This window comes from Echinops telfairi, unplaced genomic scaffold (assembly GCF_000313985.2).
Source record: "Echinops telfairi isolate 266 unplaced genomic scaffold, ASM31398v2 ScPeMD7_25;HRSCAF=90, whole genome shotgun sequence".
NCBI lineage: Eukaryota > Metazoa > Chordata > Mammalia > Afrosoricida > Tenrecidae > Echinops > Echinops telfairi.
In genome coordinates, this window is record NW_022103922.1 from 20,752,583 (window position 1) to 20,770,606 (window position 18,024).

Genomic DNA, 18,024 nt, shown 5'->3' on the forward strand with positions numbered 1-18,024 from the left:
AATTGATGCAGTGGAGTTTTGGGTTTTAGTTATCCAGTGCTGCCCATAATGGAAACACTGCAAATTGGTCACCTCAACAGACAGCATTTTATTGTTTCACTATTTAGGAGGCTAGAGTTCTGGATTTCAGGTGTGTGCTATAGAGGCAGACATTCTCTCTCTGGAAGCTCTGAAAGAAGGTCTTTTTCTCTTCTGACCTCTGCCCCTGGCAGTATTCACGTGGCTTGACATTCTCTCCTCATCTCTGCTTCTAGCTTGCTTGTCTAATCTCTATTATCTCAAGAGAGTTTGACTCAAGATATACCAAATTTAGTTCCACTTAAGATTATCCTCTGAGGACTTTATTATATGTTCCTCTACCTCCTGCAAGTTCACATATATTTATTGAGCAACTACTTTGCTATAGGAAAACCAAAGCAAACAAACAAACAAAAAACAAACCCCCAAACTCACAAGACTCGGAAACGTAGAGTCTAGTCAAATAGTTCAAACTTGTAAGCCTAAAACTCACTAGTTATAATTTAAAATGCCAGTAGGGCAGTACCCACTACCATTGACTAGATCCTCACAGTGAACCTACAGGACAGAGTGGAACTTCGCTGTAAGGGCTTCCCAGGGAGTGTAAATCTGTATGGAAGCAGGCTGCCACATCGTTCTCTTGTGTGGCCATTGGTGTAACTGCCATAACTTTTGGTTAGCAGCCTAGTGCTCAATCACTGTGCTCCCAGAGCTCCTCAGTTAATACCCTAAATTGTTTTTAAAATTTGGTTTTACATTTAAGGCAAATAGTTGTCTAACCAGCACCTAGGCCATGAAATCGAACTTTCCCAGCCACCTGAGAAGTTCTCCATGTGTCTGGCCCTAGTCACAACTTCCTCCCTCCCTTCTAAATGTTAACAACTTATCTTGACTTTTGTAATAATAATCATTTCCTTACATTTTCTTGTATCCTGAAATGCCATAAAATAGTTTTTCTTCTTAAAATTTTTCAGATCTGTCTTTCAGGTAGAGGAGCCGTGGTGGTGTAGTGGATTACATATTGGGCTGCTAACCATAAAGTCAGTAGTTCAAACCCACCAGCTGCTCTAGTAACAGGAGAAAGATGAGACTCTCTGATCTCATAAATATTTACAACCTCAGAAGAGCAGTTTTACACTGCCCTATGGTCTGCTGATCCACGAGGTGAACAGTTCAAAAACCACCAAACTCTCCATGGAGGAAAGATGAGGCTTTCTACTCCTGTGTGTTAGTCTGGGTTGACTAGAGAAACAAATATGTAGATACTTTTTTTAAAAGTCATTTTATTGGGGGCCCATACAGCTCTTATCACAATCCATACATACACCCATTGTGTCAAGCACATTTGTATATATGTTGCCATCATCATTTTCAAAACATTTTCTTTCTACTTGAGCCCTTGATATCAGCTCATTTGCCCCCTCTCCCACCTTCTCTCCTTCATGAACCCTTGCTAATTTATCAATTTTTTTTCATGTCTTACACTGACCGATAGCTTCCTTCACTCACTTTTCTGTTGTCCGTCCCCCAGGGAGAGGGTTATATGTAGATCATTGTGATCAGTTCCCCCCTTTTCCCTCTACCTTCCCCTTACCGTCCAGGTATTGCTACTCTCATTATTGGTCCGCGGGGTTTATCTGTCCTGGATTCCCTGTGTTTCCAGCTCTTATCTGTACCAGTGTATATCCTCTGGTCTAGAATTGGGGTCATGATAGTGTGGGGGAGGAAGCATTAAAGAACTAAAGGAAAGTTGTAGGTTTCATTGGTGTTATACTGCACCCTGACTGGCTTGTCTCTTCCTTGTGACCCTTCTGTAAGGGGATGTCCAATTGTCCAGATGGGCTTTGGGTCTCCACTACACCTCCCACCCCTGCCCACTGCCATCCTCCCACCAAGTTTACTTTGGTATTTTGTTCTGGGTCTTTGATGCCTGATACCTGATCCCATCAATACTTCATGATCACACAGGTTGGTGTCCTTCTTCCATGTGGACTTTGTTGCTTGTCAGCTAGATAGCTACTTGTTTATCTTCAAGCCTTTAAGACCTCAGATGCTATATCTTTTGATAGCTGGGGACCATCAGTGTTCTTCGCCACATTTGCTTGTGCACCCATTTTGTCTTCAGCGATCATGTCGGGAAGGTGAGCATCACAGAATGCCGAGTTATTTGAACAAAGTGTTTTTTGCATTGAGGGCGTACTTAAGTAGAGGCCCAATGTCCGTCTGCTACCTTAATACTCTTGTATAAATATATGTACATAGATCTATTTCCTTATCGTTATATATAAATATATTTACATATGTACATGCCTATATTTATACTTCTATAAATGTCCTTTGCCTTCTAGTTCTTTCCTCTATTTTCCATAGACACTCTTATGTTTATAAGAAAGATCTTAATATATAAGAGCAGTTGAATATTGAGAAAACATCTCAGCCCAGTCCGGATCAAGTCCATAAGTCTGATATCATCCCATATGTCTGGTAGAAAGCTATAAAGTCCTCTTCAGACTCATGAAACATATGCAATGATGCCGAATGCAGGAAGATCACAGGCCAATGGGTGGAAGGTCTTGTGAATCCAGTGGCGGTAGCAGCATCCCAGTGCTGGCAGGGGTCTCCACGTGGCTCCTCCGCTTCCAGAGCTCTGGCTGCATCAGTGTAGCTCCATCAGGCTTGTTGTCAGTAATGTCTCTCAGTGAGTGTGCAAGCATCCAGCCTCCAGCAATCTATCTATTTGAGCGCCTCCAAATGAGGTCCTCAAGCTGTGACCTGATTGATAAACTAAACTCCACCCCTTCACTCTTGAGTCTCAAATTGACAACAGATTATGTAGCTGCCACATCCCGTAAAGAGTTACAGTCTCAGAAATCCTAAAGAGCATTTCTGCTCTGTCCTGTGGGGTTCCTATGAGTCAGAATTGACTCGATGGCAATAGGCTAGTAATTATTGAAGTTCAGTGCTTACTTCGATTAATTCATTAGGAGTTCAAGAAGCAAGAATGCTCCAGGTCTGCCATTTCCTTATTTCTTAGCTATTTGATGTGTTTCAATCCATCGCAGTATTATTCTCATTGAACTTCCAATGATAGCATTTTAAGTCAGAAGAACCTCTTCATGTTGGCTCTTGAGTACAATTTTAAAAATATTTTTTATTATAGAAGTACGTGATTCTTTAAGTTACATATTTTTTAACAATTTTAGAAGGCGGTAAACATAAATAGAACTAAAGTACTTGTGGTTAGAACTTTTCTGCTTCCCATCCCCACCCCTGTGCTCTTCAGGTCAAAGAAGCAACTAAGGAATATTAATTTGCAAGCATACTCATTTATCCCCTAGGCCTGTATGCACTGTGGTTTGAAACAAAATGAAGCAGAATAAAGTGATTGCATTACCTATTTTGAGGCTACACCTATATTCCTCTATCCCTAAATTTCTCACCCGGGTTTTCAATTCAAATCTTATGCTAACTTCTCTTTTCCTCGTTGTTCTTTTTTTCTATTTTCATATCAGAAATAACAGCGTACTGAACATGGATGCTTTTCTTAGCTTACATTGGTGTCAGTGGATTTGGTTGCAAATAACCTGTTTTTAGCCCTATTTGAGTGACGATATCTTAAGGTCCTTTCTGTTTCAAGCAAAAGAAATTCATTCTGACATTCTGATTAGCAAAATTAAGGCTCTCCCCACGCCCACCGAAACATGGTTTTGACTAGGAGCAGGCTCTCAAAGTGAAGAAAGAGCTAAGATCTCTACAGGACAGCTCTCAGATGACGCAACAAGTGTAGACACCTGTTGTCATTTGTGTGAGGAGCAGAGTGCATTGGAAATCCCCAAGAGCAGCAGTGATGAGGACCAAAGGAGTAAAGTAGGGCGGTGGGGGGATAATGTAAATATTACCACATTGGTCACTGCCACAACCAGTCTTCTGAGAAGCTTTATGAAATGTGTCTCAAAGGAGAAAACATGGATCCATGAGCTCATGCTGACTATTCTTTAAGAGTAGTCCTTGGGCACTCTTAACTACCTTAAATGTCTGGTTTCTTGCTGTTCTAAGACAAGAAGCAAGAGCTGCCTGGTGGGACCTGAGGGAGGATCATCAGGGTGCCGGTGTACAGAGCCAGTAACTGTGATATTTCAAGTGTCACAAAACAGATGTCCAACACTGGCACTTACTAAAAGACCTCATTAAATAGTGTTGGCCTTTGATAGCCATTAAAAGTAAAACAATTGCAAGTAGCTTAAAATTTATCTATTCTGATCTTCCATAGTTTTCATCCTTATTTTTGGTGTCTTCATCTGCAGCTCTCTATCATCCTCGGTTCTGAATAGGCCAGTGTCTTTGCATCTCCTAAGCACGTCATTCTCATTTGTTCCTTCCTTAAGTTTATGTTCCACACGCTTTAATATACTTTTACTCTGTCTCAGAGTCCCTGAAAACCTACTTTGTGGAACTTACAGTGAGGAGCGCTGTGCTTTCTATGAGTGACTTAGTGTAGGAGCATGCTCTCACTTCTTTCTTGGTCTCTTGACTGCCAGCCAGTTTGAAATGTAAATGGCTCTGTTGGGTTTCTACGTGGACTTGCGGAAGGTGGAATGAAACAAAGAAAATATAACAGTAACGGATGATACGGCAGGATATACTGTGAAGTGTGTCAGTTCCAAAGCTACTCTCACTGTCCTCATGCAGACAAACACTGCTTTGTTGTTTCATTGTCGCTTCAGAAGCAGTGAACCTACCGCATATACTCGAGTATAAGGCAACCTGCATATCAGCCAAGGCACCTAATTTTACCATAAAATCTGCATTTAAAATGTGCTGAAAAACTTGGCTTATACATGAGTATGTACTGTACATAGACCTCAAAGTAGCAAACTGAAAGAAAATCCATTTTCAAAACTCACAAATTATTTTTCTTCTTTTGATGCTTATTTTTGTCTCGTGATCCATATATAAAACATTTGTTTTGACAGTTTTCAGTGTATAATTTAATAACACTAAATACTTTGGTTATGGTGTGTAACCATTGCCGGGACTGATTTTCCCATCGCCCTTAACAGAAACTGTATCTCTAGTGGCATCGTGGGTTATGATTTGGGCTGCCAATCGCAAGGTTAGCAGTTGAAACACACAAGCCCCTTCATGGAGAAAGCTGAGACAGATGCCGAGCATGCAGTTCTACTCTGTCCTCCTTCACTGCCATCCAGTCCAGTCGGCTCATAGTGACCCGCAGAGGAGTTGTAATCAACTCGATGACCGTGAGTGGTTCTCAGTTAACAGAAACTCAGTGTGCTGGCTGGCATGACACTCAGCCTGCCTCCCTCCTGCTCCTGGTTACAACTAGTACACCTCGCTCTCAGTACTTTCGTCCATTCTATAGATTTCATATCAGTGGAATCATCCAAAACTTGTCCTTTTGTATCTGACATATTTCCTTCTGCGTAACATGCTCAGGTTCATGCATGTCCTAGCTTGAGTCAGGACTCCATTTCTGCCTATGACTTAATAATTCTATTGTATGTGTACATTAAGGATCCCTGGTAGTATAGTGCTTATGCGTTGGGCTGCAGTTCACATGGTCGACAATTCAAAACCACCAACAGCTCCTTGGGAGAAAGACTGGGCTTTCTAGTCCTGTAAATAGTCTCAGAAACCCACAGGGGGTGCTATGGGTCAGCATTGACACGAAGGCAGCCAGTGTGGTTTGGTTTGGTATGTATACATTCCATTTACCTGTGGATGGACCTTTATGAGTTTCCCTTCTCTGGTTATTCTGAATAATCAAGGACCAAAGTGTTCTTTTTAATGTATGTTAGAAGTCCATAAGTAAGCAGTTTAGATAATTTTGCCCTGGGACTACTTTTACTTTTTGAATGGTAAAATTGAGATATTCATTGAAGAAAGATCGTATTTATTAATTTAGGCCAGAGTTGATAGTATTCCAAGATTATGATACCCGAGATGTCAGACTGAATTGTTTTCTCACAAATGTTTCTGTAAAATATTGCTCTATCTGACAGATTCCCTTCTACTTTCTTTCTCTTCATTATTAATTCACAGGTGCTTCTGCCACTTTTCAGAAGGAAATCATTTTAGCAGTGTGTGCTGGACTTTAAAGATTCCTGACCATGTAGTGGGTTATATGTTGAGTTGCTAACCACAAGGTCTGCAGTTCAAGTGTACATACGGCAGTGTGGGAGAATTGTGAGGCTGTTGTACTCATAAAGATTTAAAATCTCCAAAACCTTAAGGAGAAGTTCTCCTGTGTCCTATGGGATGACTATGAGTCGGAATCAACTCTATGGCAGTCATTCTTGTTTTTGTTTTTATTGATATAAAAACGTCAAATAACATCTGATGTTATATGTATTTTATTTATTAGAACTTAATTATACATATTCCTTTTTCATTTTATTTTTATGTTTGGTGAAGTGAATGATTTAAAATTTCTATAGTTATTCCTTGGCTACATTTAAATATACTTAATAAATTGCTGTAATTTAAACATAATCTTGGCTTCCTTGGGTGCTAATGGTTACTTTTATTATAATAACATGGTTTATTAACATTTATCTTGGGTTAGTCATTATCCAAGTTATATAAATAAGTGATGTTGATGTTCGGTATGTTGACAATTGAGCTATTGCTCAGAAACAAGATATTTTAAAATTAAATATTTTAGTTAATTATCAACTGTTTTGAACAATTAATTGATCTGTTTCATATAGTCTCTGAATTGTGTTGATTTCAAGCTTATTTTGTTTTAGGAGGATAGTTTGAATTTATATGTGAATTTATAAGAGCGGTCTTCACCAACTCTTCTTTCAGAACTTCAGGCTTGTCTAAATAATTTTGTATATCAGGGTTGCAATCTTTTATGTCAAATATACTCTTTCTAGTTATATGTTAATCAATACTCATGGAAGTAGCAGCCAAGACATCAAATGGTACATTGCTTTGGGCAAATGTGATGCACACGACTTCTAAAGTAAGTGTTAAAGGACCAAGAAGTCACTTTCACTGCAACGTGTACCTGACCCCGGTCATGGTGTTGTCTGTTGCTGCTTGTGCATGTGAAAGGTCCCTAATTATAAAGCAGACCAGAGAAGAATCGATGCATTTGAACTGTGGCGTTGGGAAAAGATAATATTGAGCATACTGTGGACTGCCTGAGGAATCAACAAACACATCTGGGAGGAAGTGCAGCCAGAATGCTTTGTAGAAGTGACGGTGGTGAGACTTCATTTCACGGTCTTTGGATATGTTACCTGGAAGGCCAATCCCTAGAGAAGGACTTCGTGCGTGGAGAAGCGGTCAGTGAAGAAGAAGACCCTCAGGAGGTGGCTACAGTGATGGCCGCAGAGGCTTCAAACATGACCACAGTCGTGAGGATTGCTGGTGCAAGACTTGGCCACACTTTGTTGTTTTGTACCTGAGATCGCTCTGAGGCACCAAGGGTGACAGACCTTACAACACATGAAGCCATGGGTCTCGGGATTTTTTGAGCAACTTTTTTTTTTCTTTTTTCTTTTAGGACTTTCCAGTTGAACTGGTTGTAATTGGAATAGCTTCACTTCTTCTCCAGACTCCAGCAAGTCAACAGAAGCCAATCTTAAATCTGGGTGAATAAATATTTACTCACTAGAGTAACTATCAATGTACAATAAATATTATGAGGAATCACTTCAGCTACATATTATGTTATACTGAGAAATGTTGGATATTTTGAATTTCTGTTCTAGAATTTTCCTAGCTAATCTTTATCAAGTAGTTCCCCACCACCTTCAAATATTACCTAGGTCAAGATTTCATACCCCAAAATTTACCAAGAACCATTTTGAAAGACTTTTCAGCTAGTTCATAGTTGTGAAAATATCTGAGAAACAATAGCCTGAAACTTTTTTTTTCCAATCATTTTATTGGGGGCTCATACAACTCTTATCACAATCTATACATCCATCCATTGTGTCAAGCACACTTGTACATTTGTTGCCCTCATCATTCTCAAAACATTTGCTTTCTACTTGAGCCCTTAGTATCAGCTCCTCATTTTTTCCCTTCCCTCCCTGCTCCCCCCTTCCTCATGAAACCTTGATAATTTATAAATTATTATTGTTTTGTCATGTCTTACACTGTCCGACGTCTCCTTTCACCCACTTTTCTGTTGTCCGTCCCCCAGGGAGGGGGTTATATGTAGATCCTTGTAATCTGTTCCCCCTTTCTTCCCCACCTTCCCTACACCCTCGGGGGATCGCCACTCTCACCACTGGTCCTGAGGGGATCATCTGTCCTGGATGCCCTGTGTTTCTAGTTCCCATCTGTACCAGTGTGCATCCTCTGGTCAACCAGATTTGTAAGGTAGTATTGGGATCATGATAGGTTGAGGGGAGGGGAGAGGAAGCATTTAGGAACTAGAGGAAAGTTGTATATTTCATCATTGCTACATCACACCCTCACTGGCTTGTCCAGTTGCCTACAGATGGGCTTTGGGTCTCCACTCCACACTCCCCCTCATTCACAATGATATGATTTTTTGTTCTTTAGTACCTGATACCTGATCCCATCGACACCTCGTGATCACACATAGCCTGAAACTTTTGACACAAATGGTGTTTGCCATTTCTTGGTAAAATTTTTCTGATCAAAACCAAGTATCACATTGAACAAGATTTAATTTGTGGTTGTGGTCTGAACCTGGTTATGGCATCAACCTAGATTAGTCAGTTTTCTGACCATCCAGTATGGATTTAAAGAAAAGTAACAAGGTGGGTGAGAATAGGGAGGGGATGAGAAGGCATCAATGTTCTAGATAAGAATAATGTGATAAAGAATCAAGTTGCTACAACTGGCAGATTTGCAATGAAATCACCCCTTTTAAAGGTCTCTGAAAACAGTCTTGAAAAAAAAAATTGTTATGATTAAAAAAAAAATCTTGGATGCACTTGTGAGGGAAGAATATATGTTGATGCTGTGTCTACTGACCAGGTTGCAGTTGGCTGGCTACTGCAGGGCCTCTTGCCTCTGTGTGCTGAGGGCAATAGTGAGATCTGATGGGATATAACTGACAAATGTTCGGCCATATTACTTAAAAAAAAAAAAGATCACTGACCTAAAAGAGGATTGGTTTATACCTGATGATATATGATATACATATTTTCCCTAAGAGTATCATTAAATTTTCAGTTATAAATTTATTAATACCTGTTTGGAAGAATAGTTAATGTGTATGATCCTTTTCCACCCCAAAGGATAAGATATAACCTTTTAGTTAAATGTCTGACCCAGTTGTAAAGTGGAAAGAAAATTCATTGACATATCTTCCTTAAATAAAATAGCATTTCTCTTGACTGTGGTATTGATTTTTTAAACTTGAATCATTGTTACTCTGATTAATAGCTTTGAAGCTCCTCTCTTTTGCTGAGGGCCAGAAAATCCCAAAGTCATCCCTGATGCTAGTAATGCCAGTCCTGCAGATTTTATCCTCCACTGCCTTGGAAGACTGCATATTCGTGGATGAAGAGGGCCCCTCAAGGCAGCAGCTGGCTCTAAACCTTTTGGAAATGGTGCAGCAGGAATGCTACCAAGATGACCCCCTAAAGGTACTACTTCCTCTGTGTGACTCTTCACCACCAGGTTGATCTGGAATTTCTGTTGCCTCACCTCCTGATGAAGCATCTGCTGTGTTTAAGCTCTGACATTGAACTTAGCATCCTGTCACGCCCTGGTCTAGGAGAACGTAGTAAATTCTTCTGGACTGTGAGAGGGATGGTGGCCCTGTTAAGAAATGTAGCGTTTTAGCAATGCTTCCCACTATTTTCCCTCCTATGATTGCCGGTGACTTGCCAGTCCAGGGCCTAAGGAACCCTGAAGGAAAGAAAAGAAAACCTGCCCTACTTCACCTCATGTTCTCCAACGTATTTGAGTTTGGCCTCCTTTTTTCCTCATCACATTGTTTAGTCAGGGCAGCACTTTACTTGATCTGGGACCCCATCCATTCTGGGTAATGCTGCTGGGGTGCCTGGGTGTTCTGAGGTATGCAAGAACTAAGGCTCTATTCTGAACGTGGCACCCCAAGCTGTATTCCCGGGTGCACACCCCTACTCCACTGACCCCAAGTGGGAGAGAACAGGTCTGTCCTTCATTCCATTGCGGCTCCTGCTTGTCAGGCATATCGCATTCTTAGTGTTCAGTCTTACTCTGCTTAGTATGATCATATGAAAGGATTGTACATATCTGGGTTTCAGTCCTGTATTTGCCAGCCTTTTCCTCTTTTGCTGTTTTTAGTGTTGCCCTCAGTACAATGCAGTATTACTTTTCAACTCTTATTCTTATGGGAATTGAGTTGAGGATGCTGAGACATTAAACAAAGGTGGTAAAACACCTTAAGCCTCAGAGGAGAGCATTGTTCTGTAAGCACAAGCAAGAGCCCTTGCTGTAACTGCATCTCAAAAGCAAAGATACCTCTCATCAGGTATTGGGAAATGTCTCCGCACAAATCCAACCATTCTTATTCCATGTGTGAGCTAGTCACAGAAAGGACATTTCTATAATTATAGTCATAGGCACATTGAATTTATACTATAGTTTCTTCTATCTTAATTTGGGGACCAAAGCTTTCTATAATTGATTTGCATCAAGATAGTGAAGTTCTTCTCACAATAACCCTCCAAACCCAAACACGGGGCCATTGAGTTGATTCTGACTCATGGTGACTGAGTTAGTTAATTGTGCCAGCCTGGCCGATAGTCACATGCGGTGCTGGTTGAAAGGCGGAGGGATAAATGGGTGGTGAAGCCTCGCCTTTCTAGTTCTCGGGTCTCTTGTTTTGTGATGGTTGCATCGGGTGCAGCTGCCTTAGCAGTTCCCTGCTTCAGCTTGCAAGATGGATTTCCTACAAGACATCCCCAAGGAGAAGCCGCATGGATCTATCCCGATGCAGCCCAGGGTGCTGGAGCAGCTGTGTGGAGACCCCTGCCAGTGCTGAGATGCTTACACGTTCATGGACTCAGCTTTCCTCCTGCAGTCGGCATCATTGCCTCTGTTTTGTGAGGTGGAGGACTTTGTGGACTGGTGTTGGGTCAATGGGTTAATGTTGGACTTGTGGGCTTGGGCAGCATTGGGTTGGGATGTTTTCCTGATGCACCTTTTCTTTACATAAAACTCTCTCTTATACGTGAGTCGCCGTGGATTTGTTTCTCCAAAGTACCTAGACTAATACAGTGACCCTGTAGGACAGAATTCATCTGTCTACCCCTTTGGGTTTCTAAGACTATAAATATTTACAAGAAGAGCCTCCTCTTTTTCCTGTGGAGCCACTGCTGGGTTTGAACTGCAGACCTGTTAGCAGGTCAAAGCATAACCCACTATACCACTAGAGCTCACTTAGTAGGAGTACAAAGTGAGGCTAAAAAAATACCAATAACGCTTTAATCTCCCCTCATTTGCGCATATAGAATGAGGCCTGAGTCCTGACAGAGATTGGGTAGGGGCGGATATATTTTGTCTAAGAGTTTTGTTTCTTAAGTTGCTAATGATATTTACAAAGAAGCCCCCTAATTTTAATTCCTGATTATTCAGATTCAGTACCATTTGCTCAGGTGTACGGGTACCTTCTTTCTTACATTTGGACTTTCCCTTTAGCAGCTGGTGGGGAGTTAGGAGGAAGCAATATTAGGGCTATAAGCAGCCTCCTTACAATAGTGTTCTTATTTAAAAGACTTATCAAAAAGAGTTTAAAAGAATTTAAAAAAATTAAGCCATACTTTACCCTTGGGTTATTTCTACATCTGTTCTTTTTTCCCCCATCTATTCTTTTTTTCCCTTCTTTTCCTACATCTATTCTTAATGGCCTATCTCAGTGGTTCTGAACCTGTGGGTTGCGACCCCTTTGAGAGTCGAATGACCCTTTCACAGGGGTCACCCGATTCATAACAGTAGCAAAATTACAGTGATGAAGTAGCAACGAAAATAATTTTATGGTCGGGGGGGCGGGTCACTACCACATGAGGAACTGTATTAAGGGTTGCGGTATTAGGAAGGTTGAGAACCACTGCTCTATCTAAACACAGCTATGAATTGACCACGCTCCAAGCTTTAGTGAGTAATGCTTTCTTCTCCTCCATCAGAGCTGCTGGTGGTATAGTGGGCTACTCGTTGTGCTGCTCACCTTGACGTGGTTAGGAGTTCGAAACCATTAGTTGCTCTTCAGGATAAAAATAAGGCTGTCTACTTTTGGAAATATTTATAGTCTCAGAAACCCACAGGGGCAGTTGTATCCTGTCCTGTAGGGTTGCTATGAATCAGATTCTCTTCAGTGACACAGAGTTGAGTGGGCTTATCAGAATGATTCCTTTTCTAGCTCGGTAAATGGTGCTCAACCTCCTCGCATCACAATTCATTGCTCTCTGTCATTGTTTGTGTCTTCAACATCTTGTGTACCAACTACGCAGCTGTGCTGTACCTTGCTTTAGGGATTTACACATTGAAGCTATGCTTTGAGAACTGCTGAGAGAACACCATGGAAGCCACCTCTCACCCACTTCCTGTGTCTATAGATTTGCCTCCTTTACATTGCCTTAGTGGAATCATGTAACATGTGGTCCTTTGTTACTGCTTCTTTCGCTTCTTCTAAGATTTTCGAATTTCACCAATGTGTGGCATGTATCAATGCTTCATATTATTTCTTACAACTCAATAATATTCCAGTATAGAGATCAACTACATTTATTTATCCAGCATATACTGCTAGATATTTGTGTAATATTGCTGCTTTTGACTCAGTTTGCAGTTTTATCGTGGTTTACTAATTACTTTCTTTTACCCTTTTGTCTATGGGTGTTTTTTTTTCCTAAAGTAATAATGGTTCCTTAGCTTTGCAGCTTTAGATTTTTCAGATTTGTCTCTCTGTGTAGTTAGAGTTATCTGCTTCAATTACAGCGACAGGAGAGTGCTCATGAGTTCCCTCTGACAAACCAGGAAAGTAAGGCTCGTTGGTAGCTGGCCTGGCTGGGCAGAGGGCCAGGTCTAGTTGCATCTAAGACCCGTGCTATTTCTCAGTTAAAGAAATTTGGCCCTCATCTCTAATGAATGTCATTTTCTTGGGGGTGGGGGTAGGGGACAGGTGTCTTAAAAGAAATACCATTATACAAATGTAAATATTATTTAACTTTTAAATTGAACATTTCTTGCAATAATAATACACTCAAATGGTTTTCACTCACGAGTGTCTAGTTCCTACCATAGCAAATGAAAAAACAGGAATTCGCGATTCCTTCAGTGTTTGTCCTGGTACATATAAGCAAATGCAAAATATCTTCTTTTGCTTAAAAAAAAAATGATGGCATTCCAGCCACAGTATCTTGTATTTTCACTTGAGACCTATAATTCCCTATCAACACAGAAGGTATACATTTATCTTAAAAACGTATTTTGCCATTTACTTTCAAATAGATTTTATTTCCACTCCTAGGGATATATGCCAGGGAATTCAAAACCTATGTTGACACAAAAAACTTTACACGAATGCTTATCGCAGCATTATTCTTAAGAAATGAAAATCCGAAACTACTGACCTTCCTCAGTTGCTGCATAAACCCACCCCATGAAGTCAATTCTGCGTCTCGGTGACCTCGTGGGCAGAGCAGGCCTGTCGTAGGAGACGTCAGCCTTCTCCTGTGGAGCAGCGGGTGGGTCTGGACCGCTGCCCTGTGGCTAGCAGCCCTGCCCACATAGAACCCAGAACCTCCAGGGTTCCTGACGGATGAGGGAACCCACACAGTGGCAGTCTATCTGTGCCACGAAATCGTCTTTGGCAATAAAAACAGATGGAAGTAGAATATATGCTAGAACATGGGTGGATTTTGAAAAACATTGTCAAGCAATAGAAGCCAATCACAAGAGACCATTTATTGTATGGTTGCTACTACAGAGACTTCTTTTGTATGGCTTCTTTTCAGAGTTATGGAAATGCTCTCACATAAAGTTGTAGTGATAGTTAACGAATTTTATGAATGTACTAAAAGCCACTGAATTATACCAGGGGACTTCAAAAAGTTCGTTGGAAAAGTATTTTATGGCATGTGAATTATATCTCAATAGAATTGTTATTCAAAAATTTTATAAAGCCCAAGGTTTACCTCTCAGTCTTGCAGTAACATGGCTCTTATCCATATAAGCCTGTCTTCAGTTGCAGTTAGGGCTGTTATAGTCTAGAGATTCTGAATTTTTCTTATAGCATGAGACGGATGGCGAATGTCTCTTTAATGCCTGTGGCTCCCTCTGAGCCATCTGTGTACCCAGGCTAAGCCCATTCACCTGCTCCTAGCCCTCACGGCGCCACTGGCTCCTCCGAGGAAACATTTTTCAGGTGGATTTGAGCATAGTATCTTCTCTGGGTATTATTTCTGTTTAGAGCTGTAAGGCTATTATTGTGGGCATTATTCAGAATTATGAATGAGTTCCCTAGGTGCCAGCTGAACCAGCTCTACTCTGATCCCAGTTCGGTCTCTTATAAACACGAATTGTCCGCAGTCCAAGCCTGCCATCTGCCATCGGCCCAGGGCTACCTCTTCACAAGGTCTTGAGCTGGGGACATACAAGCCAGGGCATTTTTCCTTCCTTCCCTCTTACTGGTGAATGCTTTTTAGTGGAATGGATTTTTTTCCCCCTTTGTATCTAATATATCGATCTTTTTTTGTTGTTTTTCTTTTCATACCCAAACTGGGAGAGACCGGTGACTCTGAGGAGAAGTTGTGGCACATTGTTCTAGAGTTCCATCTAATTTTAGACCATTTCTATAACTCTGAAAAGAAACTGTAGCATTAGCAGCCATTTCTCCCCATTATCCCTCTCCCCACCACCCCTGGTGAGCAGTAATCAATTTCTGCTAACATTCTTACCCTTTTATAGTAGAAACCATACAATATGTGGTCTTTGTAGTTGGCTTCTTTTCTGAAATGTGGGCAGATATGTTTTTGGCAAGAGTTGAAAGTTTCAATTTTATATTCATTTTGTTGTTGTTTAATGCATATAATGAAATGTAATACGAAGGGTTGTAGATCTGACAAATAATGTTTCTCTCCTTTACTTATGACTTTCCCCCTTTTTATGTTTATTCTTCAGCTCCCCTACAAACTTGCATTCCCGATCACCAGCACGCTCGCTTCAACAGTGACAGCCTGGAGGCTGCTTGCGGTGATGAGAGCAGAGGGTGCGGCCTGCGACTGGCTGGCGGCAGTGGAGTCGCTGCTTCCTCGCACGACAGCCATCCCTGCACCTGCTCTCCTTTTGCTGGCTTATCTTCTGATCGAAGATGAAGGACCGAATCTTCGCCAGATCCTGAAGGTCACGACTGAACTAGCCCAGGCAGATCCGTCTCAGGTAAAGCGAGAGAAGAACGGGGCAGGAGTCCCTAGGCGGTGCAGGTGGTTAATGAGATCGGCTGCTAACCACAGGGGTTGGTCAGGGATTTGAGTTCACCCAGGGGTACCTTGGAAGAAAGGCCCATGAATTGTTCCATGTCCACAAAAGCCTTACGCAAAGCCCCATGGAGCCCCGTTCTACTCTGACCCCCATGAAGTCACCAGGAGTTAGCATGGGTGCCACAGGAACTGGTCTTAATGGGGTAAAGCTTGATTTTTGAATGTGTAGAGTATTCTTACCTGGTGGGAGAGCCACGAGGAGGAGTCAAAAAGTACTGTTACAGAAATGTTAGAGAACTTTTTAAAACAAAACTATCAAAGTGTGGAGGAGCCGTGGAGGAGCCGTGGTGGCGTAGGGGTTGCCACTTGTGCTGCAATCCTCAAGGTCAGCAGTTCGAAACTACCAACCACCTCTTGGGAGAACCTCTTGGCTTTCTAGTTCCGTGAACAGTTACCATCTCGGAGACTCCCGGAGCAGTTCTACTCTGTCCTATAGGATCACTGTGCATCGGCATCACCTTGGAGGCTTTCTCAAAATGTGCAGCTGTTATTCCCCAACATGTCCTCTGTCGGGGGCTTTTGCCTTCTGGAGACGGTGTTTCTATCTCTCTGCCCTGTCTCCAGAGAATTCTTTTCAGGTCACACCACAATGAAATGCTATTTTGCCATCCTTGAGGGACTCAGATCCGTGTCTTTAAAACGTTCTTTGGGTTGTGGCTCAAAGATAGTGAAAGGGCAAGGCTGCGTTCAGATGTGTAGAGGCAATATCTACTCTGTGCTCGAGCAGGCACATGAGCAAGAGGCTGTTGGGCCTTGCTGGTTGTGGCCCCTGGCCACCTGGTGCTTCCTTGATTCACCCCAGCATCCTCGCACACATAAGTTTTTCATGTGTGCTTTGAAATGAAAAAGGTTGGAATTCCAAAAGTGACCTCCAGATTAATTAATTTATTTAGTAAATGCTTATTAAAAAGTAGTGGTTTAAATTGAAAATCAGTACGTTATTCTCTGCTGGATATATATATATATATATATATATATATATATAATTGGGGGCTCTTATAGCGCTTATAACAATCTATACATCAATTGTATAATAGTATGAAACATTTGTGCATATGTTGCTGTCATCGTTTTCTGCTGGATATTTTCAGGTTATGTTTGAAAGAAATGAGAAAAATCACCTGGTATAATTGTGTTATCAAGATCAAAGGCATGTTGAAGCATTGGAATATAGCTAACAAAATTCTTGTTTATACAAAGGTGACATTTGTAAGAACATAGAAGTAATGTTATTGAAGTCTTTGGAAAGGACAAAAGAGGTGTCTTAGAAGTAAAAGATGTCTTTTTATTTCCTTTTTCTTTTCCTATTAAGTGTTCATGTCATACTCTTTGACTAGCTTTTAGCTGTAAACTGAAATAGCCAATAAGAGAGACCCGGGTATTTTGAAAAAGTAAACTTTCTCGTTGTGGATAAAGGCTTAGGGTAGATTCATTGAAATGAATCAGGATTGTAATCTATTATTAGTGGAATACTTTTTATTTCTCGAGTTATGTGGGTTTGCTAATTTCATGCACGGTTTTCTTCCTCACCTTGTAAAAAGAGGGGCAGCCATGAGCTGAAATGGAATTGATAGTAAAACCATGTTTCAGAATACTCATCAGCAGCGAAGGAGTGCTGGCGGCACTGGTTATTTGTTCAAATCCACCGGCCGCTCTGAGCGAGAAAGAGGAGGCTGGCTGCTCCCTTCAATATTTACAGCCTCCAAAACTCCTCTAGGGCCACTGTGAGTCGGAATCGACTTCATGGTGGATTTGATTTTGTTGGAGTCAGTTGGGGCTAAATAAACAGGTAAGTTTAGGGATCTGGAGACTTGTCTTTCACCTGTGTTGGTGGTCACTTAACCTCCATTATAGAATCCACTCACCTATAGCATGTGTTTGTGATTGACATGTTATAGTAATCTTGTTGTAAGGGCCTATGAGGTTTCTTTTAAAAGTTGGAAATGTTAGAAAAAGATTTGCATACAGAAAGTATGGATGAGCATTATTGCTACTATTTTTAATTCTATTTGATATTAAAGATACTCTTAGTGTTGGTAAGCACTGGTGGGTCCGTTCTGACCCATATTGACCCTGCGTACAACAGAACAAAGCACTTCCCAGCCTTGTGCCATCCTCACAATTGTTAATGTATCGGCGTCCATTATTGCAGCCACTGCGTCCATCCATCTTATCAAGGACATCTTTTTCAATGTCCCTCTCCTTTACCAATCATGGTGTCTTTTTCCAGGGACTGCTAGCTCTTGATGACATGTCTAAAGTACATGAGACGAAGTCTCACCATCTTGGCGTCCAAGAAACATTCTGGCTGTACTTCTTCCAAGACAGATTGTTTGTTTTTCTGGCAATCTGCATGCTTTCAATATTCTTTGCCAACATCATGATTCAAAGGCATCAGTTCTTCCGTGGTTTTCTTTATTCATTTCTTTCACTGGTCCCGCTATAGCTCACATTTTCTGCAGGCTTGGTACATTTGGAACTAAACTATGAAGACTACGAGGCTCCAGAATCCGAAGGGAATCTTGAC

General features: G+C 41.2%; 1 protein-coding gene across 3 annotated transcripts in view; it reads left to right on the forward strand.

Moving 5' to 3' along the window:
* Positions 1-18,024, forward strand: part of FOCAD (focadhesin) — a 262,779-nt gene that overhangs the window by 53,157 nt on the left and 191,598 nt on the right. For all 3 annotated transcript variants that reach the window (XM_004706558.2, XM_045289109.1, XM_045289110.1), the window contains 3 exons: positions 7,553-7,640; positions 9,415-9,617; positions 15,139-15,396. In XM_004706558.2, the coding sequence (XP_004706615.1) occupies positions 7,553-7,640; positions 9,415-9,617; positions 15,139-15,396 (549 nt within the window). The remainder of the gene's footprint in view (positions 1-7,552; positions 7,641-9,414; positions 9,618-15,138; positions 15,397-18,024) is intronic.